Below are 27,729 nucleotides of genomic sequence, written 5' to 3'. Positions count from 1 at the left end.
GTGCATTGCTGCTGCTGAGCATATATACATATGCTTTTCAACAAACGATAACAAAGAACAAGCTCAATGTTATAATAGAAGTGAATTTAAAATTGTCTTAAAATGACATGCAAGCTTAATTTTGACTTTCCTATACCTTTAAAACTGTATATACTACTCACATTTACAGCATTTTTTACAAATACACATTCTTAATTACACTGTAAATCACCGATGTGTACTTTCTGATCAATAAGGGCCATATTTGGCCCTCAGGCTGTAGTTTTGCTCGCCTTGATTTGAATCATAGTTGATGTTGGTAAATGTATTGGTAGTGTCACTGATTTACATACACATCACAAGATGGAATGCCCGAGTTAAACTGCACCAGCTATGTTGTACTTATTGGGGACCTCAGCATGTCCACTTATTATTTAATTATTATAGAATTACTCTGCTTTTTTTAATCTTTACTTACCAATATTTACATCTTTGCTCTGGGCAAACTCAATACTTACCAGTAACATTCGGCCTGGTGTTTTATTAACACAGTGAGGATATTATTATGTATGTGCATAGCGCTTTTGTGTCTGTTTGTTTTAGTAATAAGTACCTAGTTGTATTCTTTTATTCCGGCTAAAACAAAAAAAAAAAAAAATAATGCAGGATTAGAGGGGGCTGGGTATAGATGCAGAGAATGAGATATACATATAATATAATATACAATACAGGCATATTATACGTAAAGGAGCTGGAAGACACTTCTTTTTCCATAAAACCTACACAACAGTCAATTAATTCAGCATATGTTAGAGACACCTGGCACTGAATAAATAAATAAAAAATAATAATAATAAAAGAATGATATATATATATACACACACACACACAAACACACACAGTCCCGGAAGATTTATAAATTGTAGCAGACGACTTAGAAATTTGACTTTTTCCTATCTTTAAAGGGACACTGAACCCAAACAATTTTTTTCTTTTGTGATTCAGATAGAGCATGCAATTTTAAGCAACTTTCTAATTTACTCCTATTATACAATTTTCTTCATTCTCGTGGTATCTTTATTTGAAATGCAAGAATGTAAGTTTAGATGCCGGCCCATTTTTGGTGAACAACGTAGGTTGTCCTTGCTGATTGGTGGATAAATTCATCCACCAATAAAAAAGTGCTGTCCAGAGTACTCAAGCAAAAAAAAAAAGCTTAGATGCCTTCTTTTTCAAATAAAGATAGCAAGAGAATGAAGAAAAATTGATAATAGGAGTAAATTAGAAAGTTGCTTAAAATTGCATGCTCTATTTGAATCACGTAAGAAAAAAAATTGGGTTCAGTGTCCCTTTAACATTGAGTGGACTAGTAACTTTCTCACTCTGGGCAAGAAGCTTTTAACTCCTGCCTAGTAAACCATAGTAATATTTTTCAAACATTATAAAAATAATCTCTATAAAATAAAGACTGCATTTGATAGTTTTATTTATTTAAAGCCCCGTGCTGATTTTGCTGTTTAATCTTGTTTGCTTGGGTTTCTAATTAAAATTCAAATCTAATGAGAAGTGTGAGGTTTCTGCTCAGTTGGTTTCTGCAACAACAGTAGTGATTGGCAGCGCACGTTTGCGGTACAATGCTTTCGTACTTATGGGTTCTTGAACTGCGTCTGCCATTAGAGCTTTTGAAATACTGGGAGTCAGAGAGCCAAGACTCTTTCAATTTTATTTCTTGCTTGTTACAAGTCTGTTTAATCTGCATTTATCTGTGTTCATACATCCCTCGCAGAAGAAGCGTCTGCTAATGTGGTTCCTATGGTCTAAATCAGTGCTGTCCAGCTTTCTGGTGCAATGGGCCAAATCATTTGTAGACATATGCTAGAGGGCTCATTAGGAAAAAAACGCTATTTGCTATTGCATAATTGAGAAAATAAAGCAGAGCAACCAATCAAGCATGTTACAGTAGTATTGGCCATGCCCACTAATGGTTTCCATTTCATAGCTCTGTCCCAAAATACTCAATTTAAATTGGACACGATACACACTAAGGGGTCGATTTATCAAAGGGTTTGTCTGCCTTTGCCCCCCTACGACTGCAGGTTCTCACAGAACCTGCAGTCCGTATTTATGAAGCAGCGGTCATCAGACCACTGCTTCCCTAACCTCTTCGCCACCTCCTAGGTGGAGAATTTCAATCTCCCCGGTCTTGTCCGAACAGGGAGATTGACAGCTTCTGCCTGCGTGTGATTGGCTGTGTGCTGGCAGGGGGCAGCGTTGCGATAAACACAAAAACAGAATTTATGTTTACCTGATAAATTACTTTCTCCAACGGTGTGTCCGGTCCACGGCGTCATCCTTACTTGTGGGATATTCTCCTCCCCAACAGGAAATGGCAAAGAGCCCAGCAAAGCTGGTCACATGATCCCTCCTAGGCTCCGCCTACCCCAGTCATTCGACCGACGTTAAGGAGGAATATTTGCATAGGAGAAACCATATGTTACCGTGGTGACTGTAGTTAAAGAAAATAAATTATCAGACCTGATTAAAAAAACCAGGGCGGGCCGTGGACCGGACACACCGTTGGAGAAAGTAATTTATCAGGTAAACATAAATTCTGTTTTCTCCAACATAGGTGTGTCCGGTCCACGGCGTCATCCTTACTTGTGGGAACCAATACCAAAGCTTTAGGACACGGATGAAGGGAGGGAGCAAATCAGGTCACCTAAATGGAAGGCACCACGGCTTGCAAAACCTTTCTCCCAAAAATAGCCTCAGAAGAAGCAAAAGTATCAAATTTGTAAAATTTAGAAAAAGTGTGCAGTGAAGACCAAGTCACTGCCTTACATATCTGATCAACAGAAGCCTCGTTCTTGAAGGCCCATGTGGAAGCCACAGCCCTAGTGGAGTGAGCTGTGATTCTTTCAGGAGGCTGCCGTCCGGCAGTCTCATAAGCCAATCGGATAATGCTTTTAATCCAGAAGGAGAGAGAGGTAGAAGTTGCTTTTTGACCTCTCCGTTTACCAGAATAAACAACAAACAAAGACAAAGTTTGTCTGAAATCCTTAGTAGCTGCTAAGTAAAATTTGAGAGCACGAACTACATCCAAGTTGTGCAACAAACGTTCCTTCTTTGAAACTGGATTAGGACACAAAGAAGGCACAACTATCTCCTGGTTAATGTTTTTGTTAGAAACAACTTTTGGAAGAAAACCAGGTTTAGTACGCAAAACCACCTTATCTGCATGGAACACCAGATAAGGAGAAGAACACTGCAGAGCAGATAATTCTGAAACTCTTCTAGCAGAAGAAATTGCAACCAAAAACAAAACTTTCCAAGATAATAACTTAATATCAACGGAATGTAAGGGTTCAAACGGAACCCCCTAAAGAACTGAAAGAACTAGGTTGAGACTCCAAGGAGGAGTCAAAATTTTGTAAACAGGCTTGATTCTAACCAGAGCCTGAACAAAGGCTAGAACATCTGGCACAGCTGCCAGCTTTTTGTGAAGTAACACAGACAAGGCAGAAATCTGTCCCATCAAGGAACTTGCAGATAATCCTTTTTCCAATCCTTCTCGAAGGAAGGATAGACTCTTAGGAATCTTAACCTTGTCCCAAGGGAATCCTGCAGATTCACACCAACAGATATACCAAATTATGTGGTAATTTTTCTGGTTACAGGCTTTCAGGCCTGAACAAGAGTATTAATAACAGAATCTGAGAACCCTCGCATTGATAAGATCAAGCGTTCAATCTCCAAGCAGTCAGCTGGAGTGGGTCGAACGGACCTAGAACAAGAAGGTCTCGTCTCAAAGGTAGCTTCCATGGTGGAGCCGATGACATATTCACCAGATCTGCATACCAAGTCCTGCGTGGCCACGCAGGAGCTATCAAAATCACCAACGCCCTCTCCTGATTGATCCTGGCTACCAGCCTGGGGATGAGAGGAAACGGCGGGAACACATAAGCTAGTTTGAAGGTCCAAGGTGCTACTAGTGCATCCACTAGAGCCGCCTTGGGATCCCTGGATCTGTACCCGTAGTAAGGAACTCTGAAGTTCTGACGAGAGGCCATCAGATCCATGTCTGGAATGCCCCACGGTTGAGTGACTTGGGCAAAGATTTCCGGATGGAGTTTCCACTCCCCCGGATGCAATGTCTGACGACTCAGAAAATCCGCTTCCCAATTTTCCACTCCTGGGATGTGGATAGCAGACAGGTGGCAGGAGTGAGACTCCGCCCATAGAATGATTTTGGTCACTTCTTCCATCGCTAGGGAACTCCTTGTTCCCCCCTGATGGTTGATGTATGAACTTGGCCCTCGCTAGCTGAGGCCAAGCTTTGAGAGCATTGAATATCGCTCTCAGTTCCAGAATATTTATCGGTAGAAGAGATTCTACCCGAGACCAAAGACCCTGAGCTTTCAGGGATCCCCAGACCGCGCCCCAGCCCATCAGACTGGCGTCGGTCGTGACAATGACCCACTCTGGTCTGCGGAAGGTCATCCCTTGTGACAGGTTGTCCAGGGACAGCCACCAACGGAATGAGTCTCTGGTCCTCTGATTTACTTGTATCTTCGGAGACAAGTCTGAATAGTCCCCATTCCACTGACTGAGCATGAACAGTTGTAATGGTCTTAGATGAATGCGCACAAAAGGAACTATGTCCATTGCCGCAACCATCAAACCTATCACTTCCATGCACTGCGCTATGGAAGGAAGAGGAACGGAATGAAGTATCCGACAAGAGTCTAGAAGTTTTGTTTTTCTGGCTTCTGTCAGAAAAATCCTCATTTCTAAGGAGTCTATTATAGTTCCCAAGAAGGGAACCCTCGTTGACGGAGATAGAGAACTCTTTTCCACGTTCACTTTCCATCCGTGAGATCTGAGAAAGGCCAGGACAATGTCCATGTGAGCCTTTACTTGAGGAAGGGACGACGCTCGAATCAGAATGTCGTCCAAGTAAGGTACTACAGCAATGCCCCTTGGTCTTAGCACCGCCAGAAGGGACCCTAGTACCTATGAGAAAATCCTAGGAGCAGTGGCTAATCCGAAAGAAAACGCCACGAACTGGAAATGCTTGTCCAGGAATTCAAACCTTAGGAACCGATGATGTTCCTTGTGGATAGGAATATGTAGATACGCATCCTTGAAATCCACCTTGGTCATGAATTGACCTTCCTGGATGGAAGGAAGGAGTGTTCGAATGGTTTCCATCTTGAACGATGGAACCTTGAGAAACTTGTTCAAGATCTTGAGATCTAAGATTGGTCTGAACGTTCCCTCTTTTTTGGGAACTAAGAACAGATTGGAGTAGAACCCCATCCCTTGTTCTCCTAATGGAACAGGATGAATCACTCCCATTTTTAGCAGGTCTTCTACCCAATGTAAGAATGCCTGTCTTCTTATGTGATCTGAAGACAACTGAGACCTGTGGAACCTCCCCCTTGGAGGAAGCCCCTTGAACTCCAGAGAATAACCTTGGGAGACTATTTCTAGCGCCCAAGGATCCAGAACATCTCTTGCCCCAGCCTGAGCGAAGAGAGAGAGTCTGCCCCCCACCAGATCCGGTCCCGGATCGGGGGCCCGCATTTCATGCTGTCTTGGTAGCAGTGGCAGGTTTCCTGGCCTGCTCTCTTTTGTTCCAGCCTTGCATAGGTCTCCAGGCTGGATTGGCTTGAGAAGTATTACCTTCCTGCTTAGAGGACGTAGCCCTTGGGGCTGATCCGTTTCTGCGAAAGGGACGAAACTTAGGTTTATTTTTGGTCTTGAAAAGACCTATCCTGAGGAAGGGCGTGGCCCTTGCCCCCAGTGATATCAGAGATAATCTCTTTCAAGTCAGGGCCAAAGAGTGTTTTCCCCTTGAAAGGAATGTCAAGCAATTTGTTCTTGGAAGACGCATCCGCTGCCCAAGATTTTAACCAAAGCGCTCTGCGCCACAATAGCAAACCCAGAATTTTTTCGCCGCTAACCTAGCCAATTGCAAGGTGGCGTCTAGGGTGAAAGAATTAGCCAATTTAAGAGCACGAATTCTGTCCATAATCTCCTCATAAGAAGAAGAATTACTAATAATCGCCTTTCCTAGCTCATCAAACTAGAAACACGCAGCTGCAGTGACAGGGACAATGCATGCAATTGGTTGTAGAAGGGAACCTTGCTGAACAAACATCTTTAGCAGACCTTCTAATTTTTTATCCATAGGATCTTGGAAAGCACAACTATCTTCTATGGGTATAGTGGCGCGCTTGTGTAGAGTAGAAACCGCCCCCTCGACCTTGGGGACTGTCTGCCATCAGTCCTTTCTGGGGTCGACTATAGGAAAACAATTTTATAAATATGGGGGGAGGTACTAAAGGTATACCGGGCCTGTCCCATTCTTTACTAACAATGTACGCCACCCGCTTGGATATAGGAAAAGCTTCGGGGGGCCCCGGGGCCTCTAAGAACTTTTCCATTTTACATAGTGGTTCTGGAATGACCAGATAATCACAATCATCCAAATTGGATAACACCTCCTTAAGCAGAGCGCGGAGATGTTCCAACTTAAATTTAAAAGTAATCACATCAGGTTCAGCTTATTGAGAAATGTTTCCTGAATCTGAAATTTCTCCCTCAGACAAAACCTCCCTGGCCCCCTCAGACTGGTGTAGGGGCCCTTCAGAAACCATATCATCAGCGTTCTCATGCTCTACAGAATTTTCTAAAACAGAGCAGTCGCGCTTTCACTGATAAGTGGGCATATTGGCTAAAATGTTTTTGATAGAATTATCCATTACAGCCGTTAAATGTTGCATAGTAAGGAGTATTGGCGCACTAGATGTACTAGGGGCCTCCTGTATGGGCAAGACTGGTGTAGACGAAGGAGGGGATGATGCAGTACCATGCTTACTCCCCTCACTTGAGGAATCATCTTGGGCATCATTTTTACTAAATTTTTTTATGACATAAAATACATATAGTTAAATGAGAAGGAACCTTGGTTTCCCCACAGTCAGAACACAATCTATCTGGTAGTTCAGACATTGTAAACAGGCATAAACTTGATAACAAAGCACAAAAAACGTTTTAAAATAAAACCGTTACTGTCACTTTAAATTTTAAACTAAACACACTTTATTACTGCAATTGCGAAAAAGTATGAAGGAATTGTTCAAAATTCACCAAAATTTCACCACAGTGTCTTAAAGCCTTAAAAGTATTGCACACCAAATTTGGAAGCTTTAACCCTTAAAATAACGGAACCGGAGCCGTTTTTATATTTAACCCCTTTACAGTCCCTGGAATCTGCTTTGCTGAGACCCAACCAAGCCCAAAGGGGAATACGATACCAAATGATGCCTTCAGAAAGACTTTTCTGTGTATCAGAGCTCCACACACATGCAGCTGCATGCCATGCTGTCCTCAAAAACAAGTGCGCCATACCGGCGCGAAAATGAGGCTCTGACTATGATTAGGGAAAGCCCCTAAAGAATAAGGTGTCAAAAACAGTGCCTGCCGATATAATCATATCAAAATACCCAGAATAAATGATTCCTCAAGGCTAAATATGTGTTAATAATGAATCGATTTAGCCCAGAAAAAGTCTACAGTCTTAATAAGCCCTTGTGAAGCCCTTATTTACTATCTTAATAAACATGGCTTACCGGATCCCATAGGGAAAATGACAGCTTCCAGCATTACATCGTCTTGTTAGAATGTGTCATACCTCAAGCAGTAAGAGACTGCACACTGTTCCCCCAACTGAAGTTAATTGCTCTCAACAGTCCTGTGTGGAACAGCCATGGATTTTAGTTACGGTGCTAAAATCATTTTCCTCATACAAACAGAAATCTTCATCTCTTTTCTGTTTCTGAGTAAATAGTACATACCAGCACTATTTTAAAATAACAAACTCTTGATTGAATAATAAAAACTACAGTTAAACACTAAAAAACTCTAAGCCATCTCCGTGGAGATGTTGCCTGTACAACGGCAAAGAGAATGACTGGGGTAGGCGGAGCCTAGGAGGGATCATGTGACCAGCTTTGCTGGGCTCTTTGCCATTTCCTGTTGGGGAGGAGAATATCCCACAAGTAAGGATGACGCCGTGGACCGGACACACCTATGTTGGAGAAATAGCCGAGCTGCAGCATACAGGGACACATATGTATGCCCCTGTCTGCCGTAGCTTGATAAATCTAGCTCTATATATTAATTATTGTATTATTTGTTCTATAAAGATCTCTAAACTGCTGGAAATTTACAGATGACTGTTCACCAAATCAAATATGTTATTAAATGCAAATATATACATAAGACCAAAAAAAAAAACCCACAACTCTTATCTGATTCCCACAGACTCCCATGCCAAATCCACACCTATGGGGAGATTTTTACAACTTGACAGACTATAACAAGGACATGAGACTAAAAATTGTGACTGTACCATGAAAAATAAGACAGCTGGCAAATAGGGTATATAGTACATCTACTCACTATTGTCCAACACAGCACAGTTCTCTCTCTATGTATATAATTATGTATAATTTGCCAACTTTAAAAAATCCTGACGAGGGGCATGTGGCCCTCAGACTGAAAGCTGGACAGCCCTAGTTTGTAGGATTTATTTTTTTTTGCTTTATGACACAAAAGTTTTTGAGGTATAAAAAAAAAATAAGTTCACTAAATGACTAAGTGCTAGATTTATCAAAGCTGAGGCGTACAGGGGCACGTATACGCGCCCCTGTACGCCTCAGCTTGCCTGTGGCGGCGCGAAATTACCAGCAATCCGGCCCCCTGCCCGCGCACAGCCAATCACGCGTGGGCAGGAGCTGTCAATCTCCTCGGTCGGACTCGACTGCGGAGATTGAATTTCGCCACCTTAGAGGTGGCGAAGAGCTTAGGGAAGCAGCGGTCTGGTGACCGCTGCTTGATAAATTACGGCGAACAAGTTCTTGTGAGAACTTGCAGCCGTATGGGGCTTGATAAATCGAGCCCTTAAATGTCATCTTGTTCAGTTCATTATCAATTGTTTTTGTGTTGTTTTTTTTCTTTTCTTTTTTTCTCTTTTTGTTTTCCTTATATTTATTTTATTAATGTACGATGTATACATCGCTTGACTTCTTATCACCCAAATGTATATCTTTAATGAAAATTCAATAAAAACAATAAAAAAGTATCTTGCTGTCTGAGGTAGGTCAAAAAGACAATTCTTTTTAATATGAGATCTGGATATTAATTTTTTATATCTATTACATCTTTAATGCTGTGATTTTTTATTTTTGAAAAAAGGGAGTAGATGGCGTGCAGTATGTCAACAAAGAATCATAACATTACAGATTTACACACTGTGCTAAGGGAAGACATTTAATCTGACTTGTAAACACACAGGGCTGAACAAAATATATTGACCACTTGACCCTGACATGAACAGACAATAAACCAAACAGCAGGACAAATCAGCACTAGATGAACACACATCATAAAACATAGCACATAAAGGGGCATTCAACTCCACTCATTTATATCATACATTTCAAAGAGCAGGTTTTTTTTTTTTTGGGGGGGGGGGCAGGAAAGTGTTGTTATTTTTATTTTGCAACTAACAGGAAGTGCAGTTATGTTTTACATAAAATAAGCTCTATTGGTATAGTGACAAGGATAAGAACAAAAAAAATATTATTTACTGTAGGAGTAAATATTCACTTTATTTATTCTATTTACCATTATACTATACACTATACTACGCATTGCATAAAAAACCAGCTATATACTTACAGACTTCACTTGCTCTAACATAACCTTAGGTCTTTATCAAGAAAACTCACAGATTTCATCTTACTAAAGAGAGAAAATGAGTGTGTATAGCATAAAAAAAATTGCTTATAGAGAGGTAACTCCTCACAGCAAAACTCTTGCAAAATCCACTCAACCATATCTCAGGATCACAGAATCGCTCATTCCAGAAGTCTTTCTCACAATGCTGCCTGGCATCATGCAATAAGGTTTGTCTCATCCATACCCTGGCTTTATGGAATGTTTCTGCTGTCAGTCAAGTGATGCTCTCCAGACCTCTTTCAGGGAGGGCTGCGGGCTGTGATCTGCAGACTGAATGGTGAGTGGATTAAGTGATGACTGTCTCCAACAGGTACTCAGTGAAGTGTGATTTCCAAGGAGCAAAGGGTTTTTACTGCTTTAAAGCAGCACATTGCCTCAGAATCCATTAGGTAACCTTAGAGTGCTAAATATTTTAGATGAAGGCCACAGAAGAGAAGGGTATACAGTAGAGCAAAATCATATATTTCCATTTCTATATTATAGGAGAGTTCAAATGCTATTGAAGCTTTGCAGGTCTGTATTAGGTAAAATGCAAATTCATGCTCTGCAGATGGATTCATTTTAAAAGGGACATTAAACAATTTTGCCCCTATTTAACAAAGGTCTGTCGGACCTGATCCGACAGTGCGGATCAGGTCCGACAGACCTCGCTGAATGCGGAGAGCAATACGCTCTCCATATTCAGCATTGCACCAGCAGCACTTGTGAGCTGCTGGTGCAACGCCGCCCCCTGCAGATTCGTGGCCAATCGGCCGCCAGCAGAGGGTGTCAATCGCGGCAATGTCTGTCCGCCTGCTTTAGAGCTTTAGACCGCTGCTTCATAACTGGCGTTTCCATCCGGAGCTTGATAAATGGGCCCCTTTGAGATGGTAATATAAAACGATAAACTGTATATATATATATATATATATATATATATATATATATATATATATATATATATATATATATATATATATATATATATATATATATATAAACTCTGCAATATACTGTCATTAGTTATTTTGTCCCATTTTCCTGTAATTCCATTCTGAAATTGTGAGCTTTTCAGTTCCTGTTAGAAATTGAAGTGCAGAACACTTACATTCCACACAGCCATTGGCTGCACACTCTAGTGATTTATTTAAACTGTCCCTAATTGGCCGCAGCTGAGAAGGTAACCTGAGTTACAACATGGCAGCGCCCATTGGTTTATAGACAATAAAACTTTACACTTATTTTGTCAATATTTAAACAAAAAACTAATAAAACTTAAAAAAATGCATCTACATGTTATTCTCAGACTAATCTTTTCTTTGAAATTCTGAATGCATCATTCTATTTAGCAATTAGTGTTTAATATCCTTTTAAAAGGACGTTAGTGCCATAATATAATGCACTAATTTACTAAAGAAGAAGAAGAGATATTAACTGGCTCCTTGCCAAACAAACCAGATTGTTAAACCATATGTATTGCAATACTGAAGATTGTTTTTACATTTTTAAAGTAAAACTGTAGTTTTAGTTTCTCCTTCAGGTCATAATGAAATGCTCTACAAAACCACATCTGTGTCCTAGCAGGTATCTTTGCAGAATTATAAAGTTCTTCATCTTTTTCACTATTGTATCTAGAAGAATGTATTCTTTACATATGTTGTATTATTTGGCTGGATGTTCTTGTCCTGAATAGGTGTATTTGTTTCTCATGTTTGCAGAGGCCTATTCCTTTCTATCAGTAGAGCAGTGGAAACTGCACTTATGAGGCAGTGGACATCTGTCCTAAGGGATCAGTTAGTATACACATTCATATCAATTTTAACAGCTATATCTTGGCCATTTGTCATGCAGATAAGTTTAACAAGATGAATTGTACTGTTGTAACATTCTCTATATCTGTCCCTATACCAGGCTTTGCACAGGGTTATGAAGCTCTGCAAGTTTTTGATAACAGCAGGAGATTATAAAGATCTGGAGTTCTCACTATTACAGGCAGGAAGAGTCTCATTCCCTTTCTGTACCACAGACTCAGAGAGCTTCAGCTCCTTGTATTAGATGGGTCATGAAGCTATGTGGGTATTATAGACTGGGGTCATGAAACTCTGTAGTCTGCATGTCCCAGCATGAGTAAGGGGCTATAAAACCCTGCATGTCTCCGTATTAGCAATGGTCTATAAAGCTCCGCACATTGCAGCACTAGCGAGAGACTGTAAAGTGCTACACAGTATTGGAAAGGGAAAAATAAAGATCTCGAATCTTAGCATTAGCAAGGAGGCGTAAAAGTCTACACATCTCAGTGTAAGAAGGTGCTAAAAAGTTCTGCACTTCCCAGTATTACAAACATGCTATAAAGCTTTGCATATCTTAGTATTAGAAAGCAGCTAAAAAGCGCTGGACATCGCAGTATTTGGAAGGTGCTAGTATTAGGTATGTGCTGTAAAGCTTTGAATTTCTAAGCATTAGCATGGGGCTGTGATGTTCTGCAGATCTTATGATTAGGAAGGGGCTATGAAGCTCTGCACATCTAATTATTAAGAAGGGGCTATAAAGCTCTGCACATCTCAGTATTAGGATGTGGTTATAAAACGCTCTGCATATCTCAGTATTAGTATGTAAGAAGAAACAGAGAGTATTAGGAAGGGGCTATGAAGCTCTAAACATCTCAGTATTAATAAGGGGCTATAAAGCTCTGCACTCTTCAGTATTAAGAAAATGGTTATAAAGCTCTGCACATCTCAGTATTAGGATGGGGCTATTAAGCTCTGCACATCTCGGTATTAGGAAGGGGCTATCAAGCTCTGCACATCTCAGTATTAGTAAGGGGCTATAACGCTCTTCACATATCAGTATTAAGAAGGGGCTATAAAGCTCTGCACATCTCAGTATTAGGATGGGGCTATAAATCTCTGCACATCTCAGTATTAGGATGGGGCTATAAATCTCTGCACATCTCAGTATTAGGATGGGGCTATAATGCTCTGCACATCTCAGTATTAGGATGGGGCTATAATGCTCTGCACATCTCAGTATTAGGATGGGGCTATAATGCTCTGCACATCTCAGTATTAGGATGGGGCTATAACGCTCTGCACATCTCAGTATTAGGATGGGGCTATAATGCTCTGCACATCTCAGTATTAGGATGGGGCTATAACGCTCTGCACATCTCAGTATTAGGATGGGGCTATAACGCTCTGCACATCTCAGTATTAGGAAGGGGCTATAACGCTCTGCACATCTCAGTATTAGGATGGGGCTATAACGCTCTGCACATCTCAGTATTAGGATGGGGCTATAACGCTCTGCACATCTCAGTATTAGGAAGGGGCTATAACGCTTTGCACATCTCAGTATTAGGAATGGGCTATAAAGCTCTGCATATCTCAGTATTATGATGGAACTATAACGCTCTGCACATCTCAGTATTAGGATGGGGCTATAATGCTCTCCACATCTCAGTATTAGGATGGGGCTATAAAGCTCTGCATATATCAGTATTAATAAGGGGTTATAACACTCTGCACATCTCAGTATTAGGATAGGGCTATAAAGCTCTGCACATATCAGTATTAATAAGGGGTTATAATGCTCTGCACATCTCAGTATAATGCTCTGCACATCTCAGTATTAGGATGGGGTTATAACGCTCTGCACATCTCAGTATTAGGATGGGGTTATAACGCTCTGCACATCTCAGTATTAGGATGGGGTATAACTCTCTGCACATCTCAGTATTAGGATGGGGCTATAACTCTCTGCACATCTCAGTATTAGGATGGGGCTATAATGCTCTGCACATCTCAGTATTAGGATGGGGCTATAATGATCTGCACATCTCAGTATTAGGATGGGGCTATAATGCTCTGCACATCTCAGTATTAGGATGGGGCTATAATGATCTGCACATCTCAGTATTAGGATGGGGCTATAATGCTCTGCACATCTCAGTATTAGGATGGGGCTATAATGCTCTGCACATCTCAGTATTAGGATGGGGCTATAACACTCTGCACATCTCAGTATTAGGATGGGGCTATAATGCTCTGCACATCTCAGTATTAGGATGGGGCTATGACGCTCTGCACATCTCAGTATTAGGATGGGGCTATAATGCTCTGCACATCTCAGTATTAGGATGGGGCTATAATGCTCTGCACATCTCAGTATTAGGATGGGGCTATAATGCTCTGCACATCTCAGTATTAGGATGGGGCTATAATGCTCTGCACATCTCAGTATTAGGATGGGGCTATAATGATCTGCACATCTCAGTATTAGGATGGGGCTATAATGATCTGCACATCTCAGTATTAGGATGGGGCTATAATGCTCTGCACATCTCAGTATTAGGATGGGGCTATAATGCTCTGCACATCTCAGTATTAGGATGGGGCTATAATGCTCTGCACATCTCAGTATTAGGATGGGGCTATAATGCTCTGCACATCTCAGTATTAGGATGGGGCTATAATGCTCTGCACATCTCAGTATTAGGATGGGGCTATAATGCTCTGCACATCTCAGTATTAGGATGGGGCTATAATGCTCTGCACATCTCAGTATTAGGATGGGACTATAACGCTCTGCACATCTCAGTATAAGGATGGGGTATAACTCTCTGCACATCTCAGTATTAGGATGGGGCTATAACGCTCTGCACATCTCAGTATTAGGAAGGGGCTATAAAGCTCTGCACATCTCAGTATTAGGATGGGGCTATAATGCTCTGCACATCTCAGTATTAGGATGGGGCTATAACGCTCTGCACATCTCAGTATTAGGATGGGGCTATAACGCTCTGCACATCTCAGTATTAGGATGGGGCTATATTACTCTGCACATCTCAGTATTAGGATGGGGCTATAACGCTCTGCACATCTCAGTATTAGGATGGGGCTATATTGCTCTACACATCTCAGTATTAGGATGGGGCTATAATGCTCTGCACATCTCAGTATTAGGATGGGGCTATATTACTCTGCACATCTCAGTATTAGGATGGGGCTATAACGCTCTGCACATCTCAGTATTAGGATGGGGCTATAATGCTCTGCACATCTCAGTATTAGGATGGGGCTATAATGCTCTGCACATCTCAGTATTAGGATGGGGCTATAACTCTCTGCACATCTCAGTATTAGGATGGGGCTATATTACTCTGCACATCTCAGTATTAGGATGGGGCTATATTACTCTGCACATCTCAGTATTAGGATGGGGCTATAACGCTCTGCACATCTCAGTATTAGGATGGGGCTATAATGCTCTGCACATCTCAGTATTAGGATGGGGCTATAATGAACTGCACATCTCAGTATTAGGATGGGGCTATAACGCTCTGCACATCTCAGTATTAGGAAGGGGCTATAAAGCTCTGCACATCTCAGTATTAGGATGGGGCTATAATGCTCTGCACATCTCAGTATTAGGATGGGGCTATAACGCTCTGCACATCTCAGTATTAGGATGGGGCTATAATGCTCTGTACATCTCAGTATTAGGATGGGGCTATAACGCTCTGCACATCTCAGTATTAGGATGGGGCTATATTACTCTGCACATCTCAGTATTAGGATGGGGCTATAACGCTCTGCACATCTCAGTATTAGGATGGGGCTATAATGCTCTGCACATCTCAGTATTAGGATGGGGCTATATTACTCTGCACATCTCAGTATTAGGATGGGGCTATAATGCTCTGCACATCTCAGTATTAGGATGGGGCTATAATGATCTGCACATCTCAGTATTAGGATGGGGCTATAATGCTCTGCACATCTCAGTATTAGGATGGGGCTATAATGCTCTGCACATCTCAGTATTAGGATGGGGCTATAATGCTCTGCACATCTCAGTATTAGGATGGGGCTATAATGCTCTGCACATCTCAGTATTAGGATGGGGCTATAATGCTCTGCACATCTCAGTATTAGGATGGGGCTATATTACTCTGCACATCTCAGTATTAGGATGGGGCTATATTACTCTGCACATCTCAGTATTAGGATGGGGCTATAACGCTCTGCACATCTCAGTATTAGGATGGGGCTATAATGCTCTGCGCATCTCAGTATTAGGATGGGGCTATAATGATCTGCACATCTCAGTATTAGGATGGGGCTATAACTCTCTGCACATCTCAGTATTAGGATGGGGCTATAACGCTCTGCACATCTCAGTATTAGAATGGGGCTATAATGCTCTGCACATCTCAGTATTAGGATGGGGCTATAACGCTCTGCACATCTCAGTATTAGGATGGGGCTATAATGCTCTGCACATCTCAGTATTAGGATGGGGCTATAACGCTCTGCACATCTCAGTATTAGGATGGGGCTATATTGCTCTGCACATCTCAGTATTAGGATGGGGCTATAATGCTCTGCACATCTCAGTATTAGGATGGGGCTATAACGCTCTGCACATCTCAGTATAATGCTCTGCACATCTCAGTATTAGGATGGGGCTATAATGCTCTGCACATCTCAGTATTAGGATGGGGCTATAATGCTCTGCACATCTCAGTATTAGGATGGGGCTATAATGCTCTGCACATCTCAGTATTAGGATGGGGCTATAATGATCTGCACATCTCAGTATTAGGATGGGGCTATAATGCTCTGCACATCTCAGTATTAGGATGGGGCTATAATGCTCTGCACATCTCAGTATTAGGATGGGGCTATAATGCTCTGCACATCTCAGTATTAGGATGGGGCTATATTACTCTGCACATCTCAGTATTAGGATGGGGCTATATTACTCTGCACATCTCAGTATTAGGATGGGGCTATAATGCTTTGCACATCTCAGTATTAGGATGGGGCTATAATGCTCTGCACATCTCAGTATTAGGATGGGGCTATAATGCTCTGCACATCTCAGTATTAGGATGGGGCTATAATGCTCTGCACATCTCAGTATTAGGATGGGGCTATAATGCTCTGCACATCTCAGTATTAGGATGGGGCTATAACACTCTGCACATCTCAGTATTAGGATGGGGCTATATTACTCTGCACATCTCAGTATTAGGATGGGGCTATATTACTCTGCACATCTCAGTATTAGGATAGGGCTATATTACTCTGCACATCTCAGTATTAGGATGGGGCTATATTACTCTGCACATCTCAGTATTAGGATGGGGCTATATTACTCTGCACATCTCAGTATTAGGATAGGGCTATATTACTCTGCACATCTCAGTATTAGGATGGGGCTATATTACTCTGCACATCTCAGTATTAGGATGGGGCTATAATGCTCTGCACATCTCAGTATTAGGATGGGGCTATAATGCTCTCCACATCTCAGTATTAGGATGGGGCTATAAAGCTCTGCATATATCAGTATTAATAAGGGGTTATAATGCTCTGCACATCTCAGTATAATGCTCTGCACATCTCAGTATTAGGATGGGGTTATAATGCTCTGCACATCTCAGTATTAGGATAGGGCTATAAAGCTCTGCACATATCAGTATTAATAAGGGGTTATAATGCTCTGCACATCTCAGTATAATGCTCTGCACATCTCAGTATTAGGATGGGGTTATAATGCTCTGCACATCTCAGTATTAGGATAGGGCTATAAAGCTCTGCACATATCAGTATTAATAAGGGGTTATAATGCTCTGCACATCTCAGTATTAGGATAGGGCTATAAAGCTCTGCACATATCAGTATTAATAAGGGGTTATAATGCTCTGCACATCTCAGTATTGGCATGGGGCTATAACGCTCTGCACATCTCAGTATTAGGATGGGGTTATAACGCTCTGCACATCTCAGTATTAGGATGGGGTATAACTCTCTCTACATCTCAGTTTTGGAATGGGGCTATAACGCTCTGCACATCTCAGTATTGAGATGGGGCTATAACGCTCTGCACATCTCAGTATTAGGATGGGGTATAACTCTCTGCACATCTCAGTATTAGGATGGGACTATAACACTCTGCACATCTCAGTATTGAGATGGGGCTATAACTCTCTGCACATCTCAGTATTAGGATGGGGCTATAACGCTCTGCACATCTCAGTATTAGGATGGGGCTATAATGCTCTGCACATCTCAGTATTAGGATGGGGCTATAATGCTCTGCACATCTCAGTATTAGGATGGGGCTATAATGCTCTGCACATCTCAGTATTAGGATGGGACTATAACGCTCTGCACATCTCAGTATAAGGATGGGGTATAACTCTCTGCACATCTCAGTATTAGGATGGGGCTATAACGCTCTGCACATCTCAGTATTAGGATGGGGCTATAACGCTCTGCACATCTCAGTATTAGGATGGGACTATAACGCTCTGCACATCTCAGTATAAGGATGGGGTATAACTCTCTGCACATCTCAGTATTAGGATGGGGCTATAACGCTCTGCACATCTCAGTATTAGGATGGGGCTATAACGCTCTGCACATCTCAGTATTAGGATGGGGCTATAATGCTCTGCACATCTCAGTATTAGGATGGGGCTATAACGCTCTGCACATCTCAGTATTAGGATGGGGCTATAATGATCTGCACATCTCAGTATTAGGATGGGGCTATAACGCTCTGCACATCTCAGTATTAGGATGGGGCTATAATGCTCTGCACATCTCAGTATTAGGATGGGGCTATAATGCTCTGCACATCTCAGTATTAGGATGGGGCTATATTACTCTGCACATCTCAGTATTAGGATGGGGCTATAACGCTCTGCACATCTCAGTATTAGGATGGGGCTATAATGCTCTGCACATCTCAGTATTAGGATGGGGCTATAATGATCTGCACATCTCAGTATTAGGATGGGGCTATAACTCTCTGCACATCTCAGTATTAGGATGGGGCTATATTACTCTGCACATCTCAGTATTAGGATGGGGCTATATTACTCTGCACATCTCAGTATTAGGATGGGGCTATAACGCTCTGCACATCTCAGTATTAGGATGGGGCTATAATGCTCTGCACATCTCAGTATTAGGATGGGGCTATAATGATCTGCACATCTCAGTATTAGGATGGGGCTATAATGCTCTGCACATCTCAGTATTAGGATGGGGCTATAATGCTCTGCACATCTCAGTATTAGGATGGGGCTATAATGCTCTGCACATCTCAGTATTAGGATGGGGCTATAACTCTCTGCACATCTCAGTATTAGGATGGGGCTATAACGCTCTGCACATCTCAGTATTAGGATGGGGCTATAACGCTCTGCACATCTCGGTATTAGGATGGGGCTATAATGCTCTGCACATCTCAGTATTAGGATGGGGCTATAACGCTCTGCACATCTCAGTATTAGGATGGGGCTATAATGCTCTGCACATCTCAGTATTAGGATGGGGCTATAACGCTCTGCACATCTCAGTATTAGGATGGGGCTATATTGCTCTGCACATCTCAGTATTAGGATGGGGCTATAACGCTCTGCACATCTCAGTATTAGGATGGGGCTATAATGCTCTGCACATCTCAGTATTAGGATGGGGCTATAACGCTCGGCACATCTCAGTATTAGGATGGGGCTATATTGCTCTGCACATCTCAGTATTAGGATGGGGCTATAATGCTCTGCACATCTCAGTATTAGGATGGGGCTATAACGCTCTGCACATCTCAGTATAATGCTCTGCACATCTCAGTATTAGGATGGGGCTATAATGCTCTGCACATCTCAGTATTAGGATGGGGCTATAATGCTCTGCACATCTCAGTATTAGGATGGGGCTATAATGCTCTGCACATCTCAGTATTAGGATGGGGCTATAATGATCTGCACATCTCAGTATTAGGATGGGGCTATAATGCTCTGCACATCTCAGTATTAGGATGGGGCTATAATGCTCTGCACATCTCAGTATTAGGATGGGGCTATAATGCTCTGCACATCTCAGTATTAGGATGGGGCTATATCACTCTGCACATCTCAGTATTAGGATGGGGCTATATTACTCTGCACATCTCAGTATTAGGATGGGGCTATAATGCTTTGCACATCTCAGTATTAGGATGGGGCTATAATGCTCTGCACATCTCAGTATTAGGATGGGGCTATAATGCTCTGCACATCTCAGTATTAGGATGGGGCTATAATGCTCTGCACATCTCAGTATTAGGATGGGGCTATAACACTCTGCACATCTCAGTATTAGGATGGGGCTATATTACTCTGCACATCTCAGTATTAGGATGGGGCTATATTACTCTGCACATCTCAGTATTAGGATGGGGCTATATTACTCTGCACATCTCAGTATTAGGATGGGGCTATATTACTCTGCACATCTCAGTATTAGGATGGGGCTATAATGCTCTGCACATCTCAGTATTAGGATGGGGCTATAATGCTCTGCACATCTCAGTATTAGGATGGGGCTATAATGCTCTGCACATCTCAGTATTAGGATGGGGCTATAATGCTCTGCACATCTCAGTATTAGGATGGGGCTATAATGCTCTGCACATCTCAGTATTAGGATGCGGCTATAACGCTCTGCACATCTCAGTATTAGGATGGGGCTATAACGCTCTGCACATCTCAGTATTAGGATGGGGCTATATTGCTCTGCACATCTCAGTATTAGGATGGGGCTATAATGCTCTGCACATCTCAGTATTAGGATGGGGCTATATTGCTCTGCACATCTCAGTATTAGGATGGGGCTATAACTCTCTGCACATCTCAGTAATAGGATGGGGCTATAATGCTCTGCACATCTCAGTATTAGGATGGGGCTATAATGCTCTGCACATCTCAGTATTAGAATGGGGCTATAATGCTCTGCACATCTCAGTATTAGGATGGGGCTATAATGCTCTGCACATCTCAGTATTAGGATGGGGCTATAATGCTCTGCACATCTCAGTGTTAGGATGGGGCTATAATGCTCTGCACATCTCAGTATTAGGATGGGGCTATAACGCTCTGCACATCTCAGTATTAGGATGGGGCTATATTGCTCTGCACATCTCAGTATTAGGATGGGGCTATATTGCTCTGCACATCTCAGTATTAGGATGGGGCTATATTGCTCTGCACATCTCAGTATTAGGATGGGGCTATAATGCTTTGCACATCTCAGTATTAGGATGGGGCTATATTGCTCTGCACATCTCAGTATTAGGATGGGGCTATATTGCTCTGCACATCTCAGTATTAGGATGGGGCTATATTGCTCTGCACATCTCAGTATTAGGATGGGGCTATAATGCTCTGCACATCTCAGTATTAGGATGGGGCTATATTGCTCTGCACATCTCAGTATTAGGATGGGGCTATATTGCTCTGCACATCTCAGTATTAGGATGGGGCTATATTGCTCTGCACATCTCAGTATTAGGATGGGGCTATAACGCTCTGCACATCTCAGTATTAGGATGGGGCTATAACTCTCTGCTTGTCTGCCCTGGTAGCTGGAGACTCCTTCACTACACATGCACAGCCTCAGAGAGTCTCTGGCTCCCAGCTGCACTGAGTGTTTCCATAACACAGACCAGATGGAGCCCTGTGTCTCAGGGTCTTATCTGGAGTTGTTGTTGGCCAGGGGCTCGGCCCTGAATTTCAGGAATACTTTACTTTATTTAGGAGCAGCTCTGGTTGGGATCAGCCTCCCAACATCTGTTCTCCATTTCCAGCCATTTAAAGAGCAGAGACAGGGCCGGGGAAATCTTTTAACCCTTTGTCTGCTCTTATAATATTGTTTGTTCCTCCTATATCTGCATTTCCCACGCTCTCACTTCCTCTGTTTCTTCCTGTGACAAAATTTGTTTGCTATATTTTTTCTGTCACTTTTAGTCTTGTTCTCGGTTTACTTTGATTCATGTTTTTCAAATCTGTGCTTAATAGTTTTCTTTCAGGACAAGAATGTTGTGGTACGTGACCCTGGAGGTCCTTGTAGCGCAAACAATACTTTGCCTGTGTGTTATTCTTTCCCTATGTAAGAAAAAATAATAATCACAGAAGCAAACAAAGTGTGGTTTTATTGTGAAGCTGACCAGGCTTGTAGGTTAAATCTGCATGCAGGACCCCTCCCATCCTGGTACAAAGTTCCTCCTTGATATGGTCTGTAACACCACACATACAACATGCAGGTTTTTTGTTGTATATTTTTTTCTTTATGTATGTATTTATTTATGTCATCAAGGGTGATTGAGATTAAAATACATTTAATTTTGTAAGGACTCAAATAAAAAGGTGCCGGTACTTACTGATAATGGATTAATATTTTCTGCTCAGTAACTTTAAGAAAAGCAAAGGGACTAAATTATTTGCAATGTTTATTGTATTTTGCAGCCCCTCTTGTGAAAAATAGAGTTTTTACATGATATTTACAAATAATACATGTTATGAGTTGGCAGAGGTGGGGGTACTCAGTACCGGTGAGTACCCCCACAAAAAAAGCCCCGTAATTAACTATATGTCCAAAACTAGTAACTCTTAGACATACACTAGCTTGCACATGAGACACACTCACATAAACACACACTTATACATATGCAGAATTCATAGAAACACATACAGAGATATACAGCATACCCACATGTACACATATACAGAATACACATAAGCACACAAATATACACACATCTATACAGAATGCACATATATACACACATTTGCTGTCCATTTGGTAATGTATAGATGCTGATTTAACATTCACACACTATCACTACTCGCCACAGTGAGATTTTTACTCGCCAATGGCTAGTGGGTGAGTGGAAATTTTGAGCCCTATATAGTGATACACACACATATATATATATATATATATATGCATGCACATACATAATGTATATACATACACACACACACATATATATATATATACACACAGTATATACACCTATTTATATATACACACACATTATAAACACACTCACATACATAATATGCAACATGCACACTCATAAACAAAAACACATCACACGTACATCATATAAACACAGAAGATAGAAAGGGATAGAGCGCTAAAGGAAGTCACATCATATAAACACATACACACACATCACAAATATACATATATATATATTCACACATTACACATGTCATACACACAAACATACATAACACACAAACTCACACATTACACATGCTTCATATAAATACACACACACACACATCACAAATATATATATATATATATATATATATATACAGTATATATATATATTCACACATTACACATGTCATACACACAAACATACATAACACATAAACTCACACATTACACATGCTTCATATAAATACATATATACATACATCATTCATAAAAAAATACATACACACATGTACACATACATGTGGCACCTTTGCACAGAGTTACAGCCTTTTCTGTTCTGGCTTCTCAGGCTGATGGAATCCAGATGTCAGATTCACACAAGGTTCCAGCTGTAGCCCATTAGCAAGCAAATAAAAATAATCTAAATTAAGGAGGAGAGTTCCTGGGCTGGAGCCTGTGGTGGGAGCTCTGGACTTTTCCATGACCTGTCAAGCACATTTTTTTTTGTTTTGTTTTTCTTAAAAAAAAAAAAGAAAAAGTTGTGAGAAAGTTTTATACAATAGCTGCCTTATCTACTGACTGAGATCACCTGCAGGATGAGGAAACATGACTTGGAACTCATGATCTCGGGAGTGGGAGGCTTTTATAATTGTGGTGGAAATGATATTGCATTAGACAAGCAAAAGAAAAACAACATTATTAATGCTGCTATAATTCTTTGTTAGGGATTATTATTGTTGTGCTTCTGTGGTAAAGAAATTGTTAATACAGTGCAGCCCCCTCTTGCATTAGACTTCACGCCCCCTATCCCTTGTCCTGTGTTTCCTTCTTTGGTCTTGGCCTGGGTTACACAGAAGCCCGGGACAGATTCTAGCAGCTGCCACACACCTGTCCTCAGCTTTCAAACTAGAGTGAACCCTCCAGACTAAATCCCTGGCAAAAAAAAAAACTGCTAAGGAACTCTCTGTGGGTGTCCAGCCATGGAAGGGTTAATAATAGCAGAGTAGGATGGGGAGGGGGGGCATGGGACTGCAGCTGATCCTGGCAGCAGGTGTTTGAGGATGGCTTTAGCTGCTGTTTCTCTCTCTCCACTTCTGTAGCGCCTTTCCCTTGACTATTCTCCACCTGAAGGGTAATCATGCCATCCCGTTTGGCCTCTTTATGACCTGTCATATTATACTTTTTTATTTTTCTTTATTTAGTAAGCAAAGTCTTACAAATTAGAAATTCATAGAGTTCCTTTAACCATGAAGCAACACCCTCTAACAGATTTGGCCTCTGCTGGTAGGCATTTTCTAGTATTAGCTTTAGCAAAACTTATTGAAAATTAATAAAATGTGTAGAGTCCCTAAATCTGTTTCTACATAATTACTTTATCTCTCTCATTCTCTGCAGGCGGTGTGTAGAATATTGCAGTTACAATGCCAGACTCACCTGCTGATGTGAAGAACCAGACTCGGACCAGCCCACCCAGTATGCCCCCTCCATCACCCGCACTGAGCCAAGGGGCTAACCGCAGCTCCTCATTCACACCAAGCACAAGTGAGGAGCCAAATTTATAGGGGGAGGGGGGCATATTTTGGCATTATGGGTTCTCTCTCAGGGCCAGATCTAATCTAAAGCTCTCCGCTTAGGTGAGATTATCTTAGAAGTCTCGTTAGGACGGAGAGACCCTTAACAAAATAACTTAGAAACACAAATTTTATCTTGAGAGATGTTTCTGTTGATATGTAATGTTCTTCATATGAAACAGAGACGCACACATTTCAATATATTAGGGCCTATCTATCCTTCAGGCTCGCCAGAAACACCAGTTATGAAGCAGCGGTCTAAAGACCGCTGCTCCATAACCCTGTCCGCCTGCTCTGATGAGGCAGACAGGAATCGCTGGAATTCAACCCAATCGAGTACGATTGGGTTGATTGAAACCCCCCTGCTGGCGGTCGATTGGCCGTGAGTCTGCAGGGGGTGGCGTTGAACCAGCAGCTCTTGTGAGCTGCTGTGCAATGCTGAATACAGAGAGCGTATTGCTCTCCGCATTCAGCGATGTCTGTCGGACATGATCCGCACTGTCGGATCAGGTCCGACAGACATTTCATAAATAGGCCTCAAGGTCTAAAAACTCCCAAAGCTTTTGTGTGATTTCGCTCCAGGCCTTTAGAGAGAGAGTTTCTTTCTATATGAATAAAAGTGTTATTAAAGGGACATAATACTCAAATGCTAAATCACTTGAAACTGATGCAGTATAATTGTAAAAAGCTGACAGGAAAATATCACCTGAGCATCTCTATGTAAAAAAGGAAGATATTTTACCTCACAATTAAATCAACTCAGCAGAGTAAGTTCTGTGTAAAAAGTTATACTTCAGCTGCTGTCCAGCTGCAGTTAAAAAAAATAATAAAAAAATAAAGAAATGAACACCAGCCAATCAGCATCAGCAGTGCTGAGGTCATGCACTCTTTTACTGTAATTTCATGAGATTTCACTTAACTCTCCTGAGATTTCATAATAAACGTCCTTAAACTGAATAGGGAAATAACATGCACAAAGCTCACTCCCTTGCCTGTCCCAGGACAGACGTACTGATTTGCTGCTTAAAGTCCTTTGCAATGGGGTTTGAATACTTAGGACATTTTGAGGTAAAATATTTTCCTTTTTTACATAGAGATGTTCAGGTGATATTTTCTAGTCAGCTTTTTACAGCTATGCTGCATCACTTTCAAGTGTTACAACATTTGGGTATCATGGCCCTTTAAATAGAAGTAGTAGTTTTCATAGACATTGTTTTAATTGTAGTATGAACTAAGATGAATCAAACCATTTCTGTGGATGTGGTGGCTGTTTTTCTTGGCATTTGTGACTAAAGTAGTATATCTAGTATGATGAAAGAGTAGCATGTATGATGTAGTAAGATATGACTAAATGTGATTAGCTGCATATTAGCACTTTTATCTTTTGATCTAATTGGGGTGTTGTGCTGAGAATGAAAAGTTCATCACTGAATTTTTCTACAAAAAATGTCTTAAGAAATCTCCATAATCTTTGATAGTTGTTTCTCATTATATAAATACACATGTCCTAATAGTACCACTATGGAATTCATTTAAAAAAATAAAACACAATATTAGGTGCATTTTAGATGGACAGATAGATAGCTGGATCTATAGATAAATAGATAGATAGCTCCAGCTCAAACAGTGTAAAAATGTTCAATGCCAAAGCACTTGAGATGTCAGCTTTATAAAGAACTCAAAAAGTAGCAAAATAGTTGCTGATCTAATGGGAAGGACCATGCATTCATTTCCCAAAATCACACAACATAGCTTTCCTGATCTGCAGGATCAATGTTGTATTTTGGAGAGTAAAGGCCTCTGATAGTTGATTAGCTCCAGTAGATATTTAATCTCTACATTAAAGGGACACTGTACCCAAATTTTTTCTTTCATGATTCAGATAGAGCATGCAATTTTAAGCATCTTTCTAATTTACTCCTATTGTCAAATTTTCTTTACTCTCTTGGTATCTTTATTTGAAAAGCAAGAATTTAAGTTTAGATGCCAGCCCATTTTTGATGAACAACCTGGGTTGTCCTTGCTGATTGGACAGCACCAATAAACAAGTGCTGTCCATGGTCTGAACCACAAATTGGCTGGCTCCTTAGCTTATATGTCTTCTTTTTCAAATAAAGAAAGCAAGAGAACGAAGAAAAATTGATAATAGGAGTAAATTAGAAAGTTGCTTAAAATTGCATGCCCTATATGAATCACAAAAGAAAAAATTTGGGTTCAGTGTCCCTTTAATCTAACCGACTTTAAATTGATTAAATTTTTTTTTTTACTTATTAAGCGCGGGTGTTATTATATCTTCTATGGGTATATGTTGGATGGTGTTGGTGTACGAGTGATTTGATGGGCTTATGTTCGTGGATGTGGATCAAATGTTTTTAGTAGGTTTGGGGTACAAACCTTTTAGTGGATATTTATAAAGTGTACATTGTAGGTTATGAATGGGTATGATATTATATATGGATAACTGGATATGTGTAAGTCGGATTCAGATAGAGCATGTAATTTTAAGCAACTTTCTAATTTACTCCTATTATCAAATTTTCTTCGTCCTCTTGGTATCTTTATTTGAAAAAGCAGGAATGTAAGAATATGAGCTGGCCCATTTTTGGTTCAGCACCCTGGGTAGAGCTTACGGATTGATGGCTACATTTAATTGGAGTAAATTAGTGAGTTGCTTAAAATTGCATGCTCTATCTGAATCACAACAGAAAAAAAATTGGGTTCAGTATCCCTTTAAGAGGGGTGGGAGTATCTTTTAGTGGATGAAAGTAAACATCACATAGTACACTTTTGATGGACACAAGAAGTGTGAATAAATATTTCCGTCAATGTAGATGTGTGTTATAGTAGATGTGGATAGCAATTTCCTAATTTGGCAGGGTTGTGAGGGAAATATTGATTAAATATGTAATGTTTGAGTTAATTGAATTGTTTATATGTGTATAAAACAATTTGTATAAATAAGTAGTTACATTTTACTTTAAAGTAAAGGTAACGTTAGGTACATTTGAAAACACCTATAGTGTGCTATTTAACACTGAAATGCAGTTGCTAACTTTTTATAAACTTTGCAAAACGTATTTTGATGAATAATAAATTATTTTATCCCTACCGTTTCTTCTAAAACACCTCCCCACTTCTACTTCCGCTTTTCTTTGTCTCATCGTAGAGACCCAACCCACCCGCTATTGACGTCGGCATTTTGCGCGTTCACGGATAAAAAAAATTATGCGCATGCGCAACTTTCATAAGATACATTGTATTCAATGTATCAGACAGACAATCTCTGCGCAGCTGTTTGATGCAGTACACTGTAAGTTTCAAGGAGCATGCGCAACTCATGAACGAGCACTGTGAATAGTGTAGAGGATTACGGTCGGACACATGCG

The 27,729-nt window shown here is 40.9% G+C and overlaps 1 protein-coding gene across 6 annotated transcripts in view; it reads left to right on the top strand.

Annotated features, from left to right (window-relative positions):
- CBFA2T3 (CBFA2/RUNX1 partner transcriptional co-repressor 3) overlaps positions 1-27,729 on the top strand; it is a 62,835-nt gene that overhangs the window by 10,702 nt on the left and 24,404 nt on the right. For 3 of the 6 annotated variants that reach the window (XM_053713454.1, XM_053716676.1, XM_053717438.1), the window contains exon 2: positions 24,168-24,314. The exons of 1 other annotated variant lie outside the window; for it this stretch is intronic. In XM_053713454.1, the coding sequence (XP_053569429.1) occupies positions 24,194-24,314 (121 nt within the window). In that variant the 5' untranslated portion in view covers positions 24,168-24,193. 2 more of the 6 variants (XM_053714904.1, XM_053714183.1) reach the window with 2 other exon arrangements.

The sequence above is a fragment of the Bombina bombina genome, chromosome 1 (assembly GCF_027579735.1).
Source record: "Bombina bombina isolate aBomBom1 chromosome 1, aBomBom1.pri, whole genome shotgun sequence".
In the NCBI taxonomy this organism is placed as follows: Eukaryota; Metazoa; Chordata; class Amphibia; order Anura; family Bombinatoridae; genus Bombina; species Bombina bombina.
Note: the sequence above shows the minus strand (reverse complement) of the source record. Positions and strands in the feature narration are given on the sequence as shown.